Source organism: Staurois parvus, unplaced genomic scaffold, assembly GCF_062004578.1.
Source record: "Staurois parvus isolate SC_StPar_1 unplaced genomic scaffold, SC_StPar_1.0 ptg000221l, whole genome shotgun sequence".
NCBI lineage: Eukaryota > Metazoa > Chordata > Amphibia > Anura > Ranidae > Staurois > Staurois parvus.
In genome coordinates this window covers 2,611,317-2,636,855 of record NW_028318017.1, presented here as the reverse complement: position 1 = coordinate 2,636,855, position 25,539 = coordinate 2,611,317, and the positions used below count along the sequence as shown (strand labels likewise).

Here is a 25,539-nt window from a genome sequence, read left to right as displayed (position 1 = left end):
ATCCATGTCTTCGGTGACCTCTGATCTCCTTATGAACTGTTTCTTCCATGATGAAGATCAGCCATGGAGTATATCTGAGGTGTATATCAGGGTGTGCTTCTTCCCCACATGATAGCTGGGATGTCCAGCAACATTCAACTAGAAGACATTTCCCACACTCAAGGCACTAATACACCTCCAAGGTTGTGTGGGACCCCGATGTACAGGAAGACAGGACTTCAGTGAGGAACATTTCCCCCACTCAGGAAAGGAAAGTGACTTCTTCCTGTGTGAGATCTCTGATGTTTGTATAGATGGGGCTTCTGTGAAAAACATTTCCCGCACTCAGGACAGGAATACGGCTTCTCCCCTGTGTGAGATCTCTGATGTATGGAAAGATTGGACTTCACTGAAAAACATTTCCCGCACTCAAGACAGGAATATGGCTTTTCCCCCGTGTGGGACCTTTGATGTGTAACAAGATCTGATTTATATGAAAAACATCTCCTGCACTCCGGACAGGAATAAGGCTTCTCCCCTGTGTGCAATCTCTGATGGCTATAAAGATTGGACTTCATGGAAAAACATCTCCCACACTCAGGACAGAAATACGGCTTTTCCCCTGTGTGAGATCTCTGATGTGTGTAAAGATGGGACTTCTGTGAAAAACATTTCCCGCACTCTGGACAGGAATATGGTTTTTCCCCCGTGTGAGATCTTTTATGCACTTTAAGATGGGATTTAAAATGGAAACCCTTCCCACACTCAGGACAGGAGAACCTCTTCTCTGTTGGCAAGCCGGTCTGAGGTTCCTCAGGATACGAGGAATCCAATAGTCCATCTACACTGGGTGGTGCCAGATGGACATTGGAGGGAGCTGGGTTTTCTCCTGGACTATACTGTGTGATGTCCTCATCTTCTACTTTCCAGTCTGGAGACAAAGTGAGACAATCCTCGGAGGTTTTCCTCATCTCCCGGCCATGGACTAAAATACAAAGACAAAGAGGATTACTAGACAGGAGCTGATTGGTTCCCCAAACCAGGACTCCGCCCACATCAAGCAGCTTGGTCTCTGAGGAGCTTACAATTCCACCCTCAAGGGAACTAGGAAATGGCTCCTCTGATCTCCTACCAGGTCATTTCTTTATTCATGGACCTCAGTCAGAGAGTGAAGAAACAATGGAAACTGATACATAAATTATGTCTGCAGCACAGAGAAGGAAGATATCCGAGAGAAATCCAGGAATACAGGACGGGGACACACAGCTCAGGAAAGTGACCAGGGTATTATAGGCTGATATCACCCAGTCCCCGCCCTACTCTGGACCAATCAGTGAGCAGTATGGGTGGAGGAATGGATTTAGTGTTCAGGACCCACCTGTGCTGATCTCTGTAGGCGTGTCCTCCTCTATAAATGTCCCCATTATTCCATCCTCCTCCATAGACTGCTGATCATCCCTCACATACGCCTCTTCTTCTTCTGCTTTAACCTCAACTTTTATATCTATCAGATCTTCACCCTAAACCAAAAAATTATGAAAAAGATCATCTGTAAAAAAAATTAATTTCATGATATCCCACACTGTAAACAAAATCTACACATTGTCTCCAGGAGTCCATGTTCTAGATGCTCCAACCTACCAACCTTATAAAAGAGAGAGATAGTGTGGTCTTCCTGTGTGGAATCCCGGGAATACAGAGGATGGGGACATCTCTCTGGTGGGTTCCCATGACTGGATCCATCTGTAGGAAACACACACACTGACTGAATCCATTGTTTCTATGTGTTTATCAGATGATGGGGGATCTAGGTGGATCCTCCGTACTGCTCTCTCCATAACAATAAAGTCTCCTCTTACCCGGTGATGTGAGGGGCGGCTGATTGTCCATCATGACGTCCTTGTAGAGATCCTTGTGTCCTTCTAAATACTCCCACTCCTCCATGGAGAAATAGACAGTGACACCCTGACACCTTATAGGAACCTGACACACACAATGATACAGTCACCATCCAGACACATCCCTTGTCTGTTACTGGAGAATGTCCCAGAATTCCCAGCACCGCTCACCTCTCCTGTCAGCAGCTCCATCATCTTCTTGGTGACTTCTAGAATCTTCTGCATGTTGTGTCTCTCAGGGTTTAGGGAGTCACATGGAGGCACTGTGATGGTCATATGATCACCTGACTTCAGAAGAGGAAATCTCTGTATTGCGGAACCAATAGGAATATCATGTTAGAATCCCAGAATCCCCCTCACCTCTCCGGTCAGGTCTGTGTTTTATTAATAGAGATAAGAGTGATGTCATGTGACCTCCCAGAATCCTCCTCACCTCTCCGGTCAGGTCTGTGTTTTATTAATAGAGATAAGAGTGATGTCATGTGACCTCCCAGAATCCTCCTCACCTCTCCGGTCAGCAGGTAGATGATCTCCAGGGTGAGGTTTAGTATCTTCTCAGTCATATGACTCCGGTCCTCCTCCATCCTCATTGGTGCCATCATGTGATCTATACAGGTCTCCTTGTAGATGGATAACTTTGGGAAATGAAAGTAAGAATGATTTGGATGGTATTGGTCACACAATAATAGGATGTGGATGTGAGGGGGGAATAGGAGGGTTGCTGTATTTTTTTGCAGTTGTATTTATATTGAATTTCACAAGAAAAGAGTTATATCCAATATGGTTCACAGAACAATAATGGGAAATAAAGAATGGTTTGAATTAAGTAAGCAACACAAACAGCTTGAAGAGGTTTCATAAGTTCTGTGGATTCCAAAAGTCAAAAGATGTACAACATGCTTGGACAACATATGAAGTAAGCTGGAATATGTCCAGAGCTACCCTCAAGGTCCTGGATAGAACATGAGCAACATCACAATTATACAAGTATAGAAGGACTGGTAAAAGGTAATAAGCATGTTTATCGAAGAACACACCAGATTTGACTGAGGCTGAGCTTTACTGGGGTAGATCAAAGCAGTTACATAGGTAGTGGCTTAGAAGAGATGGAGAGCCATATTCTGACTGTTTCCAAGAATCCGATACTGTCTTGGAAATTCGCTTTTAACAAATTTCTCCTTACCGTGAGTACTCGCAGTTGGATGCGCAGCAATCCCTCATAAAGCTGTACGAATCTCGCTTACCGTGACTTCAGCTAAACTCCACGATTCCTGCGCCTCCAACTGGTTTAGCTATCTCGAGATTTGTGGGGAAAATGGAGCTCCAGTTACCTAGGAATGATCACATGACACTCAGGTTGCTGTTGGAATTCACATAGAGAGTGTCTGTATTCTCAGCCTCTTGTTTTATTACCAGTACACACATGCCCCCCCCCACGCGGGGGGGGGGGGGGGTCAGGTCAATCCCCTCCCACAGAACAATGCAATGGGGAGTGTCTATACACAGAATGTACATCCTGATTGGAGCATAGCCTTTCCTTTTATCTATACTGGAAACCAGTTCTCCCCTCCCCCTTTCCCATGGTGAGCTCTCTGTGGAGAGCAGGCTTCCCATCCTATCAGCTCCTAGTAGTATGTACATTCCCTGTACAAGCATCCCCTAGATTAAACAGTGTCAGTCTGTATCTGAATGGGCCCAATACGATCTTTATTAAAACACATCCATCCAGATACAGTTCAGGTCGGTAATGGCTTGTAAGATACACATGAGCCTACACACGGAGTTCGCACTGCTTGGCGCCTGGCGGTACGAAGTCCATGTGGTACTATGCTGCTGATATGTGGATACAGGCCCGCGGCCTACCGCCGGCGGCATTCGCATCGCATGCTGTGGTGGCATACACGCCGGTCTATAAGCGCAGATCTGCCATCTCATCCATTGCCGAGCTGAGTACTGTAATACATACATTGTAAGCCTTCAGAGCTTTAATTAAGCCACACGAGAGACATATGAATAACACTAATATATGACACATTTAAAGTTCAACCTGTAAATACAAAATTTCCATGACAATACTTTGCGGAATAGATCCAATTTGTCAGGTTAGGTTGCGCTGAGATGCTCCATGCCTTGAACCATAGTTATAGTATGTATGAGTTGGCAATGGAATGAGGGAGTGGAAAGCTAGCACCTAGAGATGGCTCTTTCAGCTGCTTTTAAGATAAGAAATGCCTAATAAAGGTAATCCCAGAAGATAGTGGATGGGGTTGTCAGGCAAGGAGGTGTCAATGACCTTTTCAAGCATAGAGATAACATAAAGCCAGAAATGAGGCTGAAGGTTAAGACATGTCCATAGTAAGTGAAATAAAGAGACTTAGTCTCGGCCACACCTCTAGAAGGAGTCAGGTAAAGTAGGGTTAGTGGTGTGGAGCATCTCAGGTGTCTTGTACCAGTAGTTTGTATGCGTTCTCCCTATAAACCATGCATCTGGAAGATTTAGTAGCCGAACCAAGATATCAGGGATAGGGCGTTGGAGAGTTTGGGCTCACTTATATAAGTGAAGATTTTCAGTAAATGGGAGTGTTTCCTGCACTTGTTTGTAGATGGAGGATATGAGATGTAGTTGGTGCGGGCCTTGGATTCATATGCGTTCCAATTTGGTTGGGCGTTCTAAAGCGAATGATGGAGGGAGGGTGAAGAAAAAAATGCTCACACTGAAGATAAGAGTAAAAGAGGTTATTGGGAATATGGAGCTTAGTGTGGAATTCCCCAAAGGGTCTGAGTGTATGTGTAACCGGATTTACAAAATGACGCAACTGAAATCGATTTGCTTTGGTCCAAGGCATCATTCTTCCATAGGACAGTGAGTGTGGGATTGAAGGACTATACTCAGGGTTAATCAGGGGAGAACACGGTGAAGAAAGAGAATATTGTGTGCAGCATTTTTTCCATATGGATAATAATAAACTAACATAGGGGAGGATTGTTTCAGTGGAGCTGACACGGTGGATTTTGGGTGGAGCGGACATGGTGGATTTTGGGTGGAGCGGACACGGTGGATTTTGGGTGGAGCGGACACGGTGGATTTTGGGTGGAGCGGACACGGTGGGTTCGACTAACCATATTAAAGAGCATGGGGTAGATAAGCCCAAATTCTATTTTAGACCAACAACTGGGTAGGTAATGGGCAGACCAGGATATAATTGTGTGGAGGTGGGGGGGCAGAATATATTTGAACAGGTCAGGCACTCCCAGACTACCCTGAGATCTCAGCAAAAGCAAAGTGGGTTGTGTCATGCCATGATACTTGTGGTGTCATATAAATTTAACAAAGGCTCTTTGAAGTGCTTTCAGATGAAAGAGAAGGACCTGGACTGGGAGAGTGTCAAACAAGTACAACAGTTGGGGGAGTACAGCCAGGAAATATTATGAGTCCCATTGTTTCAAGGACAAATGTATATCTGGAAATAAAGAGGGGAAATGAGCTTGGTATAAGATGCTGTACATTTATGGACTACTCCCCCCATGGCAACACATTGAGCCTGGACTGTCTAGTGTTTGTTACATCTTGGAGGTCCTGGGACCCTCTTGTCCTATCGGATCAGAAATCCCCTTTTCTCTGTTGGGTTTGTTTGGTCTCTGAACTGGTTTTGATGAGTATTAGATCTGCAGACAAGGAATGATAAATATGATCCTTCCTATGACACGTTTGCTCTGAGGCGGTGCTGTGAGGTCAATGTAGGGTCATTGTGATGTCCAGAAATGGGAACTTGCAGACTTTTGGCTGCGGTTGCTGGCTAAGCAGGATAATTGGCAGAACTCCGGCTGCAAGGCTCCAATCTTCAGCAGACTGCTGACTGACAGGAGTGATGTCACTGTCACTCTCTGCAATAAGAGAAGAGATTGGATGGGATAGCAGGAGGATGCTGCTGGTGGAGTAGAGATCTGTGGGGGAGAAATCTGTTCTGTTCTCTCCAATAGCAGCCCAGTGTGGGTAGGAGGAGGACAGCGGGGGTGGGGTTTGTTTACTTAGTTCTCTTGGTCTTGGTCTATTTTGTATCCTGAAACATATTTTTGACCAGTGAGATGGTGAGGTGAAAGCTTCCTTCACTTGTGGGCAGGAGTTCTTTAACCACTTCCCGTCTGGCCCATGTACATAAACAACCTAACAGAATCAGTGCAGGGGCGGGTGGCCTTTTATAAATGGCCTCCCTGCCCCCTGCTTGTGTGTGCTCCCTGGGAGAGCGCAGCACCATGATCCAGTGTCCGCTGTGTCCTCCGAACACAGTGGAACACCAATCATTGTACGGGACCTCTGTGTGATGTCCCAATTATGTGATCACTGATTGGCCAATCAGTGATCACAAGAAGAGTAGTAAGCAAAATATCACTTCTGATAACATTGCTTACTACGTGTGAAATTTGTGAATGATCACCGAGGTCACATGGTACAGGGCTGTTCACAACAACCTTGTACCATGTGATAAGCTGTGACCAATCACAGCCCACACAGTATTTCTCAACGGCTACAAGAATGCAACCAGAGAGAAGGAGAAATTAATGCTTTTACAGCCTTTATGGATGTAAAAGCAATCAGTGTAAAAAAAAAACAAAAAAACTTCATAACCCCCCACAAGTAGTACACTGCTAGGGTGACAGTATGTAAAAAAAAAAATAATAATAATAATAATAATATAAAGAAAAAATAAAAATGTAAATTTTTTTTTTTTAAATGATAATTTTTGGTTATAAACTAATTTGGGTTATTTTTTTTTTTTTACTAAAAAGATAACGGAGTACATTTTGGATAAGATTTAAGAAGAAAGATTCTCTATTTACAAAATTTTATGAGAAAAACACTTTTTTTTTTCAACATTTTTGGATTTTTTATTTATATAGCAAAAAAAAATAAATAAAAGTCCCAGTGCTTAATAAATACCACCAAAATAAAACTTTAATAGTCTCAAAAAATGCTAAAAAATTAATATGGGTACATGGTTGCATGACCGCGCAATTGTCATTCAAAGTGTGATAGCACTGAAAGCTGAAAATTGGCCTGGGCAGGAAGGGGTAAAAGTGTCCAGACCTGAAGTGGTTAAGGAGGTCAGAGAAGTAAGCACAGGTGGGGTGGGAGGACCATCAGAGAGCAATATCCCCTATGAGCCCTAAAGCCCCCTCTTACCTCTGGTCCTTGCAGCCTGACTATGCCCTTAGTGGCCCCCACAGTCCTTAAGCCCCACTAACCTCTCAGAGTTGTTCAGTCCTAGTACTTCCAAAAAGGCTCCATACTCCTGACCCCGGCACTCCATCATTGTGTTGGCTGCATAGTGTAATGATTGCCCATTGGCTGCCTGTGTAGTGTCATCATTGCCCTTTGTAGGCCATGTATGGTCAGGATGGTCCTTGTCTTGTCTATTTATTGTCAGTGCTGTTTGTTTAGAGGACCATATTACTAGAATTTATCTCCACAATGAGGAGAATGTTCCGGCCCCGGAAGTGGGGGAATGTTCTGCCCCTGAAGGGGTTAATCTACAAATAATAAATGTTCGGTCAGCGCTGGCACTATGGACAAAATATCTGAATCCACAACACGATGGTTCCAATAAAACCTTCTGATCACAAAGTGTCAGACAACTCCTGGGGTAACCTGGCCGCACTTACTCAGAAAAACCCCGACTGTAGATGACTAGGTGTGCTGGGCTCTGTAGTCCCGCAGAGTTCATGGTGCCTGTGAAGAAATAGACACCTCTATTGCAGTAAAGGGGGAATACCGGCATAAGGGGCAGAAGTACTAATCCACCACCAGGGTCCCGATCACAGATATTCCAGTGGATGACGGGTGGGATACCGCTTAGATGTAAACAGAAAGGGCGCTCTCCTAACCTGGTGACATCCAATGTGTTTGGATTGGGAAACGCCAATCTTGGTCCAGGAGGGCTATTGGCAGGTGAAGAGGTCCGAAAAAGAGCTCCTACCCCCCCACATTCCTTACCCACAGAATAACGTATAACATTTTCTATATCATCATATATCACTAAATTCATACAAAACTTCATTTATTATCATCAATAACTGGTAAAATGATAAACACTATAAAAATGCATAAAACTGATGACTCAAAAGCTACCAGCTCAATATCAATTTTCAGTCCAGTCCGAACAATTGTATTCAGTTGAAAAATCCATTTTGATTCCCATCTGGACGTCTTTTTGATAAAATTGCCCCTCCCCCTCCACTCTGGGTTCACCATCTCATCCCCCAAAATCCAGTCCCTTTCAGACTCCTATTGTGAGACTCATCATAGTGTCTCTGGAGGGCGCTGATCATTCCCGTGTAAAATCTTACAGAAATCTTCCCAGACAGAAACAATTGAGTACTGTCCGTGATACTGTTTTTATTTGCACTAACATACAATTTTGAGGACAAGCTTTCGGGGAGTGTCCCCTTCTTCAAGGTCTAAGCAGTACCTTGAAGAAGGGGACACTCCTTGAAAGCTTGTCCTCAAAATTGTATGTTAGTGCAAATAAAAAAAGTATCACAGACAGTACTCAATTTTTTCTGTCGCAAATGCACTAATACGGCTACAATCACCTCAAGCAAAGAAATCTTCCCGAATCCCAACCTTTCCTTATCATTTCATTCCCCCCACATACAATGTCTGGAACCGGCATTTCATGACACCAATACCTCCCCTCCTGGTACAGACCAGAAATTCCCTCATTGGAATATACGGGGTTAATCTGGGGAGATAAAAGACGTCACAGTGACTATGGAGGAAGAGGACGGACATAACTATGGAGGAAGAGGACGGACGTGACTATGGAGGAAAAGGACGGACGTGACTATGGAGGAAGAGGATGGACGTGACTATGGAGGAAGAGGACGGACATGACTATGGGGGAAGAGGACAGACATGGCTATGGAGGAAGAGGACGGACGTGACTATGGAGGAAGAGGACGGACGTGACTATGGAGGAAGAGGACGGGCGTGACTATGGAGGAAGAGGACGGGCGTGACTATGGAGGAAGAGGACGGGCGTGACTATGGAGGAAGAGGACGGGCGTGACTATGGAGGAAGAGGACGGGCGTGACTATGGGGGAAGAGGACGGGCGTGACTATGGGGGAAGAGGACGGACGTGACTAAGGGGGAAGAGGACGGACGTGACTACGGAGGAAGAGGACGGACGTGACTACGGAGGAAGAGGACGGACGTGACTACGGAGGAAGAGGACGGACGTGACTACGGAGGAAGAGGGAGAACATGACAGGGGGGTGGTTACTGGGTTTAAACAGAACATAACATCTTATTACCTCCTCTGCAGCCACTTCCACCAATGTCTCCTCTCTACTTCCTCTCTGTACCTGACATCACTTCCTGTCCTTACCTGACATCACTTCCTGTCTGTGCCTGACATCACTGCCTGTCTTCCATAGAGACTTCCTGTCTGGGTAGAAGTGAGATCCCCACCATGTGGAGCTCAGAGGAACTGCAGCCCCGAGAAGCGTCTGGTAGTGTGACCCCGGCCTTGTGCTGGGTGTGTATGGACTGTAGATCCTTATAAAGGGGTCACCTCCACTCCCACCAAGGGGGACAGAAATATATGACTGCCTAGTCCAGCCTTTGCCAGCCAGGGGTCCTCCAAAGGTTTCTCGGGGCTCCTTCAGCAATGAACAATTCCTGTGTGAATCTCTCAGATTACAAGTCCCCATTACCTGGGTAAAGGGGTGTCAATCATCGCACATCGCTGACATTTACAGATCTAGAGAAGAGTTTGAAATGTTCTGCAGATGACATTTCCCTCCCATAGTCACAGTGACTTTGGAGGAAGAGGACGGACATGACTATGGAGGAAGAGGATGGACATGACTATGGAGGAAGAGGACGGACGTGACTATGGAGGAAGAGGACGGACGTGATTATGGAGGAAGAGGACGGACGTGACTATGGAGGAAGAGGACGGACGTGACTATGGAGGAAGAGGACGGATGTGACGGGGGGTTACTGGGTGTAAATAGAACATAACATCTTATTACCTCCTCTGCTGCCATTTCCACCAACATCTCTATAGTTCCTGTCTGTACCTGACATCACTTCCTGTCTTCCATATAGACTTCCTGTCTGGATAGAAGTGAGATCCCCACCTTGTGGAGCTCAGAGGAACTGCAGCCCCGAGAAGCGTCTGGTAGTGTGACCCCGGCCTTGTGCTGGGTGTGTATGGACTGTAGATCCTTATAGAGGGGTCACCTCCACTCCCACCAAGGGGGACAGAAATATATGACTGCCTAGTCCAGCCTTTCTCAGCCAGGGGTCCTCCAAAGGTTTCTAGGGGCTCCTTCAGCAATGAACAATTCCTGTCTCCTAGTAACAGCTTGTAGGCGGAGCTCTCCGATCTCAGAGAAATCACACCCAGTCCAGGAAGTTATATGGTTTCTTTTATAATGTAATATAATGAACAGAAGTGAATGTAATTGGTTGTTTCAGGAAGTCGTATCCAGGAAACCCCGTGTGGGAGATCATCCAGTTGGAGGAGAACGGTCATTATTGGCACAATCATAGTATAGTCAGTGTGGCCCGGCATTGCAGGAAGGCCATATTCCAGGCTTGGCCTGATTTACAAGAGGACGGCGTCTGCTGGAGGGGTGGTGGGCTGTGCATTCTGCTAGAGAGATCCCCAAATATTGACCGGATAGAGGAGTGCCTGCAGAGAGACCAGAGGTGTCCTTACATTGTCCCTACTCCACCAGGAACCTCTCCCTGCATTGTTACTACCCCGAACCAATGGGTCTCTGTCCCCCACCTCACCATTTCCTCCAGGAACCCCATAGTAACATGGACACCCTCATTTATAGAGTCCCTGTGGGGAGGAAGAACGTTTTCGGATTTATAACACTTCTGGCTGACAGAGGTCATCAGAAGTTGCAGCAACCAATCAGACAGCTGCAGCCTCCGAGACAACTATGGAGTCTCTCAGGGAAAAATGTTCCTTCAGTGATTCCTCTCCATTAGTACAACTGCACAGCGCCACTTTATGGATGGAGGACAAACTGCACCTGTCTACAAACTGGCATGTAACAATGTCCTTCTCCTACTGACCACTGATATAAGGGGGTCCTTCTCCCATTGGTCACCAATGTAAGGGACCACTACACTGACCACTGATATAAGAGGATCCTTCTCCCATTGGTCACCAGAGTAAAGGGCCACTACACTGACCACTGATATAAGGGGGTCCTTCTCCCATTGGTCACCAATGTAAGGGACCACTACACTGACCACTGATATAAGGAGGTCCTTCTCCCATTGGTCACCCATCTAAGGGACAACTACAATGACCACTTGGGAAGAGCTCTGGGTTTAGTTGTCGGAGAGTAGGGATGAGATGACAGTTCAAACCAAACTTTGCCTGTTCTGGTCCCGTGTTTTGCAGGAGCCGATCATCACATATAGAAGAGACATTTCTACCACTTCTATATATAACAGCTTCCCGCTGTCACTGGTGCCTGAGGAAGACATGGATGGGTACAGTGGCCACACCCCCAGGAATCAGTGATGTCATTGGGAATCCCTGCCATGTAAGTTAGGGGGTGGGGATAGCAGTGACATCACTGACCAAATATGGTCACTGGTCACATTTGGGTAATAAGGTCCCCACCATCCCTGTCCCTTCACTTATGTAGATGATGACAGTTTAGGGAGCTGTCATTGGGCTGGTGCTATTGTCGGGTACTATATACCCCATACTCATTCATGTGGGGGGAACGGTATATGGGGGCCCCTTGTTATTAAAGGGGGGGTTCCAGAATCCAATATGATTCTGATACCCACAGCCACAGTGACAAGGTGCCTGGGGGAATCCCACTTGTAAGGTGACCCCCATGTTGTGGGTATGTGGCCTGGTATGGTGGTTCGGGGGGGGGGGGGGGGGGGGGGGGGACGACACTACAGCCCACCTCTGCACTCTGTATGGTGGGCTGTATATGATATACTGCTGACCCCCGCACTCTGCGCCATTATTGAAGGGTGTGAGGTGTCACCGAGGAGCAATGTTCTATATTGAAGTTTGCCGTCATTGCACCGACACACACAATAGTTTTTGTTCAATAAATGTTTTATTATAATTTTACATTTAACAAGATTGAAGCATAAAAATCAGGAAATCGTAAAAGAAAGAAATCTGATTGGTCAGGAAGATTCCTTGTGTGGAATGTGGGGCGCAGTCATTATTGGGGTACAATACACTGTAACAATCACCATTTTATTCTCCAGGGCCTCTGATGTCACAAAATAGATGTTTGGGGGTTTATCTCATCTTCAGGACCAAAATCTGCATTTTCCCATCTGTGCAAAATCATGCAGAAACAGCTCTGGCAGTGAGAGGGTTAATGTGGGCTAGATGGGATCCCTCTGCTGGGGTGACAGAGCTCCCCCTAGCTGCAGCCTGGTAATAACATTGCTGGGAGGTCTATTCATTTCTCTGTTCCATACTTCCCGTCTTTATATAAACGTCTCCTGACATTTGGGGGTCTATTCATAGAACATTTGTATAGCAATTCAATCAGTGTCCATTCAGTCAATCAGTGTTGATGTCCATTCCTCCTGTGTGAATGGGGGAACCAATGTTATTACGATCACATCTGAGCTGCTGGAATGTCTTCCATTGATTAAAAAAACACTTTCTTCTGCCATCAATGGCCAACCTTGTCCCACACTTCATCCACGTCTTTAGTGACCTCTGATCTCCTTATGAACAGTTTCTTCCATGATGAAGATCAGCCATGGAGTATATCTGAGGTGTATATCAGGGTGTGCTTCTTCCCCACATGAGAGCTGGGATGTCCAGCAACATTCATCTAGAAGACATTTCCCGCACTCAAGGCACTAATACACCTCCAGGGTTGTGTGGGATTCCTGATGTACAGGAAGGCAGGACTTCAGTGAGGAACATTTCCCTCACTCAGGACAGGAGAGCGGCTTCTTCGTCTGTGAGTACTCTGATGTCTGTAAAGACTGGACTTCACTGAAAAACATTTCCCGCACTCAGGACAGGAAAATGGCTTTTCACCCGTGTGAAATCTCTGATGTGTTGAAAGGTGGGACTCACATGAAAAACATTTCCCGCACTCAGGACAGGAAAAAAGCTTCTTCCCTGTGTGAGATCTTTTATGGATGTTAAGATGGGATTTATAATGGAAACCCTTCCCACACTCAGGACAGGAGAAGCTCTTCCCTGTGGCAAGGCCGGCCCAGTCCTGCACAGTCGGAGGTTCCTCAGGATACGAGGAATCCGATGGTCCATCTACACTGGGTGGTGCCGGATGGACATTGGAGGGAGCCGGGTCTTCTCCTGGATTATACGGTGTGATGTCCTCATCTTCTACGTTCCAGTCTGGAGACAAAGTGAGACAATCCTCGGAGGTTTTCCTCATCTCCCGGCCATGGACTAAAATACAAAAAAAAAAAAAAAAAAAAGGGAGGATTACTAGAAGGAATGGATTGGTTCCCCCAAACCAGGACTCCACCCACATCAGGCAGCTTGGTCTCTGAGGAGCTTACAATTCAACCCTCAAGAGAACTAGGAAATGGCTCCTCTGATCTCCTACCAGGTCATTTCTTTATTCATGGACCTTAGTCAGAGAGTGAGGAAACAACCAGAACTGTCTTTTATAGGAGGGACAGTGATGAGGATTATAGGACGAGGGTCCCCACCCCCTCTATCACTCACCGCCATCTTCCCAACACAAGAAGTACTGAACTTCCTTATTTAGTCCATGATTTAGTCATGAAGAACAGCAGGGCTGAGCCCCACCAGAGGTCAGAGAGTGAGGATGGGGGGAGAACAACCAAGATGAAGACTGAACTGATCCTGAAGACCACCATCATTGGGGCATTGACTCCTCCCTCATTATCACTTTCTGTTTAAGGGTCCAAAGTTGGAGGATGTTATCACATTATCATCACCATGTAAAAGTCTGTGCTCCAATCACATCATCCGATATAAAATGTCCAGCTGGGAGGAAATGGGTGTAACCAAAGAGAATTCATATTATGTGTGTGTAATATATATATATATATATATATATATATATATATATATATATAGCAGTGGGTGGAGAGCAGAAGTCAAGAGTGTGTAATGTACAACAGAGTGTATAGTGCAGGGGTCAGGAGGATGTAATGTACAATATAAATTATATAGTGTAAGGGTCAGTGTGATGGTGCGCGGTGTCAGACCCCAGCCCTTCTCACCAACTTGTGACAGAAGTACCAGCCGATCCCAGACTGCGCTGTCACTTGCGTAACAATGCCACTCTTAGCTTCACCCTGCACAAAGATTTTCCAGCTCGCTGGACCACAATCTATGTGCCAGCAGCCTGAGAGCGATTGTTACTGGGTCAGGTTAATTACGCAATTAACCCTTCACATTGCCACCACCTTTTTACAGAGAAGGAGGAAACTCACAAATCTTAGCAGTAACACTATGATATTTAAATAAGCATCTGTATACACACTGCCACCGCAGACAGATGTATTCAGAGGGTTATACATGCAGTAGCACTCTCCAGAGACAAGGATTATTTTAGTTTGCATTAAAAAGCTTTAGAGACAGTTTCAACACTTTTCAGAAAATAGGATTTATTACAAAAAAAAAAAAAAAAAGTCAAAAATGGTGCAATTAATATATATATATATATATATAAAAAATATGAGAGTCACGGATCCAAACACACATGCACACGCCCACAGCGACTAGCTAACCGAGGCGTGCACATGCGGCCGTGACTTGGGGTAAGAGGGACTTACTCTGAATATAAATAAGTGTATAAGATCAGCCTTGATACACTTTCACAGCCCACACTATCTCTGGCCACCACTAGAGGGAGACTCCACTCCAGCTGGCTGACCACACGCACAGGCAGACACGAATCTTATATACAATCTGGTGCACACTAAGGATTGGGGAGCAGCCTAGCAATCAATAAATAATAAAGTGCAGCGGTAGGATAAATAAAGATATAATTGCGATACAAACTAGATATGGATCAGTCTGTTTAGATATGATAAATCCAGGAGTATGCCAATATCAATAAGGTGCTTTGGAAAAATGGTAGGATTGCGTGTTTACCAGATGTGCATGGATTATGCGCGTTAACAGGGGCAGACTGACCATTTGGAAACTCGGGCATTGCCCAAGGGCCCGGGGTCAGTAGGGGGCCCCATGAGATGCCCCTGCGACCTTTTTCATAGGCTTTTTTGAGCTTGGGCAAGGACACAGGGGCCCCCCCATTCCCCGGGGGCCCCATGAGATGCCCCTGCGACCTTTTTCATAGGCTTTTTTGAGCTTGGGCAAGGACACAGGGACCCCCCCATTCCCCGGGGGCCCCATGAGATGCCCCTGCGACCTTTTTCATAGGCTTTTTTGAGCTTGGGCAAGGACACAGGGACCCCCCCCATGATCCCCCATTCCCCGGGGGCCCCATGAGATGCCCCTGCGACCTTTTTCATAGGCTTTTTTGAGCTTGGGCAAGGACACAGGGACCCCCCCCATGATCCCCCATTCCCCGGGGGCCCCATGAGATGCCCCTGCGACCTTTTTCATAGGCTTTTTTGAGCTTGGGCAAGGACACAGGGACCCCCCCCATGATCCCCCATTCCCCGGGGGCCCCATGAGATGCCCCTGCGACCTTTTTCATAGGCTTTTTTGAGCTTGGGCAAGGACACAGGGACCCCCCCCATGATCCCCCATTCCCCGGGGGCCCCATGAGATGCCCCTGCGACCTTTTTCATAGGCTTTTTTGAGCTTGGGCAAGGACACAGGGACCCCCCCCATGATCCCCCATTCCCCGGGGGCCCCATGAGATGCCCCTGCGACCTTTTTCATAGGCTTTTTTGAGCTTGGGCAAGGACACAGGGACCCCCCCCATGATCCCCCATTCCCCGGGGGCCCCATGAGATGCCCCTGCGACCTTTTTCATAGGCTTTTTTGAGCTTGGGCAAGGACACAGGGACCCCCCCCATGATCCCCCATTCCCCGGGGGCCCCATGAGATGCCCCTGCGACCTTTTTCATAGGCTTTTTTGAGCTTGGGCAAGGACACAGGGACCCCCCCCATGATCCCCCATTCCCCGGGGGCCCCATGAGATGCCCCTGCGACCTTTTTCATAGGCTTTTTTGAGCTTGGGCAAGGACACAGGGACCCCCCCCATGATCCCCCATTCCCCGGGGGCCCCATGAGATGCCCCTGCGACCTTTTTCATAGGCTTTTTTGAGCTTGGGCAAGGACACAGGGACCCCCCCCATGATCCCCCATTCCCCGGGGGCCCCATGAGATGCCCCTGCGACCTTTTTCATAGGCTTTTTTGAGCTTGGGCAAGGACACAGGGACCCCCCCCATGATCCCCCATTCCCCGGGGGCCCCTGCTACCTTTTTCATAGGCTTTTTTGAGCTTGGGCAAGGACACAGGGACCCCCCCCATGATCCCCCATTCCCCGGGGGCCCCTGCTACCTTTTTCATAGGCTTTTTTGAGCTTGGGCAAGGACACAGGGACCCCCCCCATGATCCCCCATTCCCCGGGGGCCCCTGCTACCTTTTTCATAGGCTTTTTTGAGCTTGGGCAAGGACACAGGGACCCCCCCCATGATCCCCCATTCCCCGGGGGCCCCTGCTACCTTTTTCATAGGCTTTTTTGAGCTTGGGCAAGGACACAGGGACCCCCCCCATGATCCCCCATTCCCCGGGGGCCCCTGCTACCTTTTTCATAGGCTTTTTTGAGCTTGGGCAAGGACACAGGGACCCCCCCCCATGATCCCCCATTCCCCGGGGGCCCCTGCTACCTTTTTCATAGGCTTTTTTGAGCTTGGGCAAGGACACAGGGACCCCCCCCATGATCCCCCATTCCCCGGGGGCCCCTGCTACCTTTTTCATAGGCTTTTTTGAGCTTGGGCAAGGACACAGGGACCCCCCCCATGATCCCCCATTCCCCGGGGGCCCCATGAGATGCCCCTGCTACCTTTTTCATAGGCTTTTTTGAGCTTGGGCAAGGACACAGGGACCCCCCCCATGATCCCCCATTCCCCGGGGGCCCCATGAGATGCCCCTGCTACCTTTTTCATAGGCTTTTTTGAGCTTGGGCAAGGACACAGGGACCCCCCCCATGATCCCCCATTCCCCGGGGGCCCCATGAGATGCCCCTGCTACCTTTTTCATAGGCTTTTTTGAGCTTGGGCAAGGACACAGGGACCCCCCCCATGATCCCCCATTCCCCAGGGGCCCCATGAGTTGTCAGTCCGCCAGTGCGCATTAATATATCGACCTCGAGAACTTAGGGTAGTGATGTGTGGTAGGTGTATATGGAACATCCGTCTAGGAATGGGCAGCTCTGCGATCAATGGATGATGTCTGCTTAGCTCCACAGGTCCCCTTTAGGTTTGGATAGGGTCAGCCATCTGTTTACAGGGATTCCCTTCCTCTGGATACTGGTTCAGATTTGTGCTCTCCACAGGTCCTGCAGGCTTAAAGGCTCCATAAAGAAGCCATAAGAAAAGTGCCCATAGTGTAGTATTGTCAAATCAATTAATTTATTTAAAACCAGAAAATTACAGTAAAGGATAAAATGGGTGCACTGACCATTAGTTAAGATGGCCGCTCTTCGGCAAAATGGCGCCGGTCAAAAGGGGAAGTTCTGCTTTAAAAGACTGATCCCCGCTACCCATTAAGGATTGGCACCTTTGGGGAGCGGGTACCTAAAATTGACAGGTACCCGCTCCCACTGCAATTGCTTAGGCCAGGGGTGGGTAATTGTGGCCCTCCAGCTGTTGGTGAACTACAAGTCCCATCTGTGACAATTGTGCGCTTAGATACATGGACACTGACAACCATTTTGTATCATAACCTGCAAATATCATTACACTCCGTCCTACCCCCTCCCTGCTGAATGGAATGTGGTCTGTATGTGAACTGGGGGTCACAAGTGCATAGGCACAAGCTGAAAAAAACTTCATGGTTGCAATCCTTAATTAGCCTGGTTCCAGAGTGACAAACTTTCCTCTGCCCGGTCGTAAAACCATAACTCAGTCGGTCACGACCTGTAAGCATGACAGCAGGGGCCATAAAACATACATCCCACATGAGTCATTTTTCATACAAACTCATAAACTTCAGCAGAAACTGGGCACATTGATAAGAAGTATATATTTCGATAGGACATTTTAATACGAGTCACATGACACCTTACATCACTATGTAGCATCTACAAGAGGGTAGAAAACAATATCTTATCCGGAGTGGCAGGATATGCTACCGTCTAGTATCTGTACGTTTGGAATATAATTCTACATATTAATCTGCCAGTTGCAGTAATGTGGTGATGTAATAAATCCTATTTTCTGAAAAGTGTTGAAACTGGCTGTAAAGCTTTTAATGCAAACTAAAAGAATCCCCGTCTCTGGAGAGTGTTCCTGTATGTGATAATCCTCTGAATATCCCTGTCTGAGATGACAGTGTGTGTTACAGACGCTTATACTATTATCATAGTGTCACTGCTAAGATTTGTGAGTTTCCTCCTTCTCTGTAAAAAGGTGGTGGTGGCGGCACTTTGAAGTGTCAATTGTGTAATTAACCTGACCCAGTAACAATCGCTCTCAGGCTGCTGGCACATAGACTGTGGTCCAGTGAGCTGGAAAATCTTTGTGCAGGGTGCAGCTGAGAGTGGCATTGTTATGCAAGTGACAGCGCAGTCTGCGATCGGCTGGTCCTTCAGTCACAAGCTGGTGAGAAGGGCTGGGGTCTGCCGCCGCACACCGTCACATCATCATGCCTCTGCCTTTGGGAGTCATGCTTGTAACTGTCAGTTTTGCAATGCCTCATGGGACTTGTAGTTCTACAACAGCTGGAGGGCAACAGTTGCCCACCCCTGGCCTAGGTGGTCGGAAGCGGAAGTTGTCCTCCTACCCTCCCTCCCTGAAGTCTTGTGGGACACATGGCAGGTCCCAGAAGAAGATGGGGCCATTCAGGAAGTGCAGCGCTACTCGCGCATGTGCAATGGAAATCCGGCTGTGAAGCCGCAAACTGTTACAGACAGGTGCCCACACTGAAGATGACGGAGCCTGGAATACAGGACGGCCAGTGAAACAGGCTGTGGTGGGGGCACTGAGGGATCATGGGACAGGCGAGTGGCTGTTTTTCTAGCTGCTGACTTATTTTTTTTTTAGAGTGAGTGGAACTCCACTTTAATGACCCACCTGTGCTGATCTCTGTAGGAGTGTCCTCCTCTATAAATGTCCCCGTTATTCCATCCTCCTCCATAGACTGCTGATCATCCCTCACATACGCCTCTTTTGCTTTAACATCTATAAGATCTTCTCCCTAAACCAAGAAAAAAAAAAATAATCTCACATGAAAAATGCACAAATGATCTCCACGAGTCCATGCTCTAGTTGCTCCATTCAACCAACTTTGTAATGGTGAGGGATGGTGTAACCTTCCTGTGTGGAATCCTGAGGACGGGGAGATCTCTCTGGTGGGTTCCTGGTATTAGGTGGCTCCATCATTTCCTTGTGTCCTTCTGAAAACTCCTCCATCACTCCATACTCCTCATCCTCCTCCTTATACTCTTCTTTAACATCAATATTATCATCCCCGAGGATTCCACTCGGAATATATAATAAAACATTCATTGTAACAAACATGCTGTGTATAAATCACAACTACCAATAATTGTCATCATCTACCTGATGGTGAGGGATGGTGTGACCTTCCTGTGTGGAATCCCGGGAATACAGAGGACGGGGACATCTCTCTGGTGGGTTCCCATGACTGGATCCATCTACCTGATGATGGTGAGGGATGGTGTGACCTTCCTGTGTAGAATCCAGGGAATACAGAGGACGGGGACATGTCCCTGGTGGGTTCCCATGACTGGATCCATCTGTAGGAAACACACACACTGACTGAATCCATTGTTTCTATGTGTTTATCAGATGATGGGGGATCTAGGTGGATCCTCCGTACTGCTCTCTCCTTTACAATAAAGTCTCCTCTTACCCGGTGATGTGAGGGGCGGCTGATTGTCCATCATGACGTCCTTGTAGAGATCCTTGTGTCCTTCTAAATACTCCCACTCCTCCATGGAGAAATAGACAGTGACACCCTGACACCTTATAGGAACCTGACACACACAATGATACAGTCACCATCCAGACACATCCTTTGTCACAAATAACACAAATAGTAAAATCAAATTATATTCCCAGAATCCTCCTCACCTCTCCATTCAGGTCTGTGTAAGAGGTGTAGAAAATAGGCAGCCCCATAAAATTTAAATCTAAAGCCTAATACCTAATATAACAGTAATCTATCTTTGTCAATAGAAGATACTAGTGATTGCATTTTTATTGTACCATCACAAGAGGGCAGAACTACTTCCTGTGATAATAGGAAGACACAGAAGTAGGAACTAAAAGTCTAACACTTTGTTTCCTACAGGACAGTGATTACAGTGAACATATCCAGTCACATGTAATTAAGGGTTTTCTGTGTTTGTTACAGCCATTCCTAATAAAACACTTCTGGTTTCACCCGACCCATCCTTCGCACAGTTGAATTATTTACCGTATGTGCAACATCTGTTTTAGTGAAGCTCCATTTCAGGCTGAGGTATAAGGAATTCTGACATCATTACATAACATTCAGGATCAACAGTTCTGCTTTGGTTGTGAGGATGTAAAGGGTCCACCCACATCCTAAGAGCACTGGAAAAAAAAAGAACAAATAGCTGGATGGAGGGACATTGGCAGGAGGAGCTGTGAGGTCGGTGTGATGTCATAGGATTCTCTGACTTTGGATGGAGGGACATTGGCAGGAGGAGCTGTGGGGGGGCACACAGTGAGGTTTCTGTACACAAAATCATTTCTCCCGGGTGCGTCCCACCTCTCCTAAACTGAAAGATGAACTTTGCCTTTGGGCTTTGCCAGCACACATTATATTCCTGTGCTCTCCAGAGACTGATCACATTTTCGGATGAATACCTGAGACTGGGAACAATATGGAGAAATTGGTTTATTAGGACATTCACTACAAATGACATTTTTCTCTCTTTCTTCCTCTGAATCTTATAAAATAAAGACATACAGGGGTAAGTCACAGACAATATGGTTCTATCCTGAGTGATTTTTGTACAAGTGTTGTCTCAGTATTATCGCCACTTCTATCACTTTCTGCTCGTCATGTCTTCTCTGCTCATTCTCAGGTAAATGTCTGTGTGCAATATGCATCTGTACCTCTCCATCTTTATGCCTCCTTGCCATGTATAACTGCTCATTTACACTGCTATATGGGAAATGTCCCTGTGCAATATCCCTCACACTTGTCTATATACTCGGTGATTTGATTCTTACCTCATTTTTGCCTTGGTGTCACTGATTCCACCCACACACCCGTAGCGACTAGCTAACCGATGGCGTGCATGTCCGGCCGTGACTTGGGGTAAAGAGGGAATGAGGGGGACTAACTTTGAATACTTATGACCGTCCGTGATACACTTTCACAGCCCGCACTACCTCTGGCCACCACTAGAGATAGACTCCACTCCAATCCAGCTGGCTCACCACACACAGGCAGATACAAATCCTATATACAATCTGGTGCACTCTAAGCATTGAGTTGCAGCCTAGCAATTGGCACACCCTTCTAGGATTCCTCCAGCTATCCTACAAGCTAGAACCCCGGTGTTAATCACTCTTCCACTGTGCACACACCCCCACACCAGGACACACAACAAACGGTAGTTTGCCACCACCCAACAGTTTGTCCGCAGACTGGTCTGCTGGGCCACCACACACAGATCTGTCTGCCAGATCTGCTACTTTACAATCTGCATGCAATCTGCCAACATGCAGTGCAATAGCATACAGATTGGCAATAAACTTGACTGAGCATATATAGACACCTCAATACAATACAATTTATCCAGGGATATGAGCCCGAGCTCAAGTACCCAGAAGCCACTTACTAATTTTATGATTTAATATCCAGAAAGTGGGTAGTGCATAAAATATGCACAAAGAAAAAAACAATTACGGAAATGCAAAAAGACACACATTGGCTATTCACTATAAAATAAAAGGGAATAAAAACAGAAATAAAACTTTTACCAAGAGTTATCCTGTGACTGGAGCAAGTCAGAGAAAGTCCGCGATTTGCCAGTCAAATAGAACCGGCTCCATACGAATTACCCCTTCCATATCTCAGGGTCCTCAATTTATTGAAATATGGACATAGGCTGGACATTAGCCCTTGGCCAATCAACCCTGGGGGGTGTTCCTGTAGAAGCCCACAGGACGTTCTGAGTTCTGAAGTGCCCAAAGTCGATTGGACCAGGAATGGTTTGAATCACCAAGTCAGGGATAGAATTTCCCACACCAGAGCATCAGTCCGATCGCGACAGTACCAATTGCTGTTCAGCTGTCACAATCAGGCGCCATATAACCATTTTCTGTGTTTCTCTGGGATTCTTCAGAGGCTACAAATACAGTTACATGACGATGTAGCCTACGGTGTGTCCAATCAGAAGGAAGTATTTTCATCTCTCTGCAACTAATATTTTAGCTTTTATGAGAGATGAAATCTATTCCTTTGATCTGTGGGTATACATCAGAGCTCCCAGACACATCGGAGCCACTCCTAGTCTCCTGCTGCTTACCAAAGCTAGAATGGCTGGAGCTCCTCTTTTAGACTTCAAGAAGGTGAATACATAGGTGACAAGGTTTTATTGGCATCCAGGTGTCACCTCCAGTCTAGAAGCTGTATGTCCTTTCAGATGCTAATTGGTGAACATATGTCTATGAATGAATACTGATCACTTAACTTGTTATCTTTAATAACATGGAACTAAGCTAGATATACAATGACATATTTCTACTAATCACATCTCAGCTACCCAAATCTTACCTTTATGTTACACTTGGTAATCAAAGAATCAATCCCTTTCATGACTTTGGCCTGTGTCTGGTCTTTTCCCCTCCCTTCCCATTCAAGTTTGTGTCATCAGATCCTAATTTCATCAAGTGACAAATGTTTGCCAGCCCCATCTCCCTATAAATATAGTTCAGCATATGGGGAAGTGGCAGACGGGATACCATCTTTCTTTCAGGAGTGTGTCTTTTACGAGTGTTGTTGCAGTTTTACTGCCCCAAGATAATGAAATCAGGAGAAGGAAAGCTGTATGAAGACACAAGAACTCGGCTCCACTCTGGAAGGATGGCAAACAAATCAACATTTGATATTTCCTTTCCTATGACATAGATTCCCACTAATATGTTCCCTCTACTCTTCCTTCTCACATTAGTATTCTCTGTCCTCCAATTGTCCTTACTTTACCCCTCATCTCCACCCCACAGCTTCTACAGATCACCCTCACTCCTACCCTCCCCATTACTACACCCATCATCCCCTGCAAATACTGAACCCGCATGCTGACACAAACACTGGGCAGTGAGATATGTGCGCTCATATACAGCCCGCTACCATCTTACTTTCCTCACCTTCCTTCTCTTCCTAATTTCTAGGGACATCCCCCCCCCCAATTCTGGCCCGACATTTTCTAACTGCAAACCCCATATCTGACACCCTTCCTCCTCTGGCAACAGCCGCAATCTACTCAATGTATTTCTATCCCCCTGCTCCCAAAAACTATCCCCCAATCTCATTTGCCCTCTGGAATGCCAGGTCAGGATGTAGCAAGCTCACATCTGTCCCTGACCTTTTTATCTCCCATTGCTTTAACATATTTGCCATAACTGAAACCTGGCATCAAGAATCTGACTCTGCCTCTCCCATGGTGGCCTCCGCTACACTCCCACATAACCTTTCCATAAAGATCAATACTACAACTATAAGTTCTCCCCCTCACATGAGGGTACTAGGTGTAATCCTGGACTCTGACCTATCCTTTTGGCCCCAAATCCAATCGCTATCAAAAGCTCGTAGACTTCACCTCTGTAACATCTCTAAAATTTGCCCCTTTTTAACCAACAAAACCACCAAGATACTCCTTCACTCCCTTTTTATCTCTTGCCTTGACCATTGCAACTCCCTTCTCATTGGCCGACCTCTACCTAAGCTATTGCTCTTCAGTCTATCATGGATGCTGCTGCCAGACTCATCCACCTTACCAACCACTCGGTGTCTGCCATCCCTTCACTGGCCTCCGCTCAGTTTCTGCCACTCCTCTCTGCCAATCCCTCCACTGGCCTCCACTCAGTGTCTGCCATCCCTCTCTGCCAATCCCTCCAATGGATTCCAAATTCCCAACTAAATAAATAAAAAAAAACTAACACACAAAGCCATCCACAACTCTGCACCAAGCTACATCACTAATTTTGTCTCCAGGTATCACGCAAACTGTCCTTTTCACTCCTCTCATGATCTCCTGCTTTCTAGGTCACTTGTCTCCTCTCATGCTCTTCTCTAGGACTTTGCCAGAGCCTCTCCCATCCTCTGGAACTCCCTACCCCAGTCTGTCCAGCTATCCTCTACTCTGACTACCATTAGGCTATCCCTGAATACTCATCTCTTTAGAGAAGCTCATCATGCCTCTGAATAGATATCACTTCCATCAGCCCATCCCCCACAGTTATAACCTTTTGTACCAATTGCCCCACCCTATTAGATTGAAAGCTCTCATGAGTAGGGCCCTCTTAATCCTCTTGTTTTGTAGCTGTAATATCTCCCTTTATATTGTAAAGCACTGTACAAACTGTTGGTGCTAGAGAATGCCTAAATAATAATAAAAGACATATTCCAATCCGCCTAAATAAACCCCTCATCCCCTGCCACTAATATAAGTTGTATAATCCAATAGTATAGACTGATGAGGTATGAAGGTGACACATCTTTACAATGAAGAGAATGTTCTGCCTCAAAGGGGTTAATCTGGGTTCCCACACTATATATGTGTGTATCATCATCTGCTGGAGATAAAAGACGTCACAGTGACTATGGAGGAAGAGGACGGACATGACGGGGGATTACTGGGTGTAAATAGGAAAAAAAAAATCTTATTATCTCCTCTGCTGTCACTTCCAGCAATGTCTCCTCTCTACTTCATATCACATGGAACTTCCTGTCTGTACCTGGCATCACTTCCTGTCTGTATCTGACATCTATTCCTGTCTTCCATAGAGACTTCCTGTCTGGATAGAAGTGAGATTACCTCCTTGTGGAGCTCATAGGAACTGCAGCCCCGAGAATTGTCTAGTAGTGTGACCCCGGCCTTGTGCTGTGTGTTTATGGACTGTAGATCCTTTTAGAGGGGATATCTTCACTCCCACCAAGGGAAACAGAAATATATTACTGCTTAGTCCAGTCTTTCTCAGCCAGGGTCCCTTGAGGAATGGGGGGCAGTCTTCCTGATGATGAAGATTAAGGATGTCCTTCTCCTACTGACCACTGATATAAGGGGGTCTCTCTCTCCTACTGACCACTGATATGAGGGGTCCTTTTCCTACGGGCTACTGATATAAGGGGGCCCTTCTGCTGCTGACTACGGATATAAGTCAATACTTCCACTAGCCTGTGTGTTTAATTACCACCTTAATCAGCCACAGAATCTGTGTAATTAATGTGTTTGGTTTTAAAGGAATGAGGTGGCAACCCTAGCTGAA

The 25,539-nt window shown here is 46.5% G+C and overlaps 1 protein-coding gene across 1 annotated transcript in view; it reads right to left on the bottom strand.

Annotated features, from left to right (window-relative positions):
* LOC149460775 (uncharacterized) overlaps window positions 1-25,539 on the bottom strand; it is an 83,697-nt gene that overhangs the window by 28,828 nt on the left and 29,330 nt on the right. The window contains exon 3 of the mRNA XM_089679240.1: window positions 260-1,085. Coding sequence (XP_089535366.1) covers window positions 260-1,085 — 826 coding nt within the window. The remainder of the gene's footprint in view (window positions 1-259; window positions 1,086-25,539) is intronic.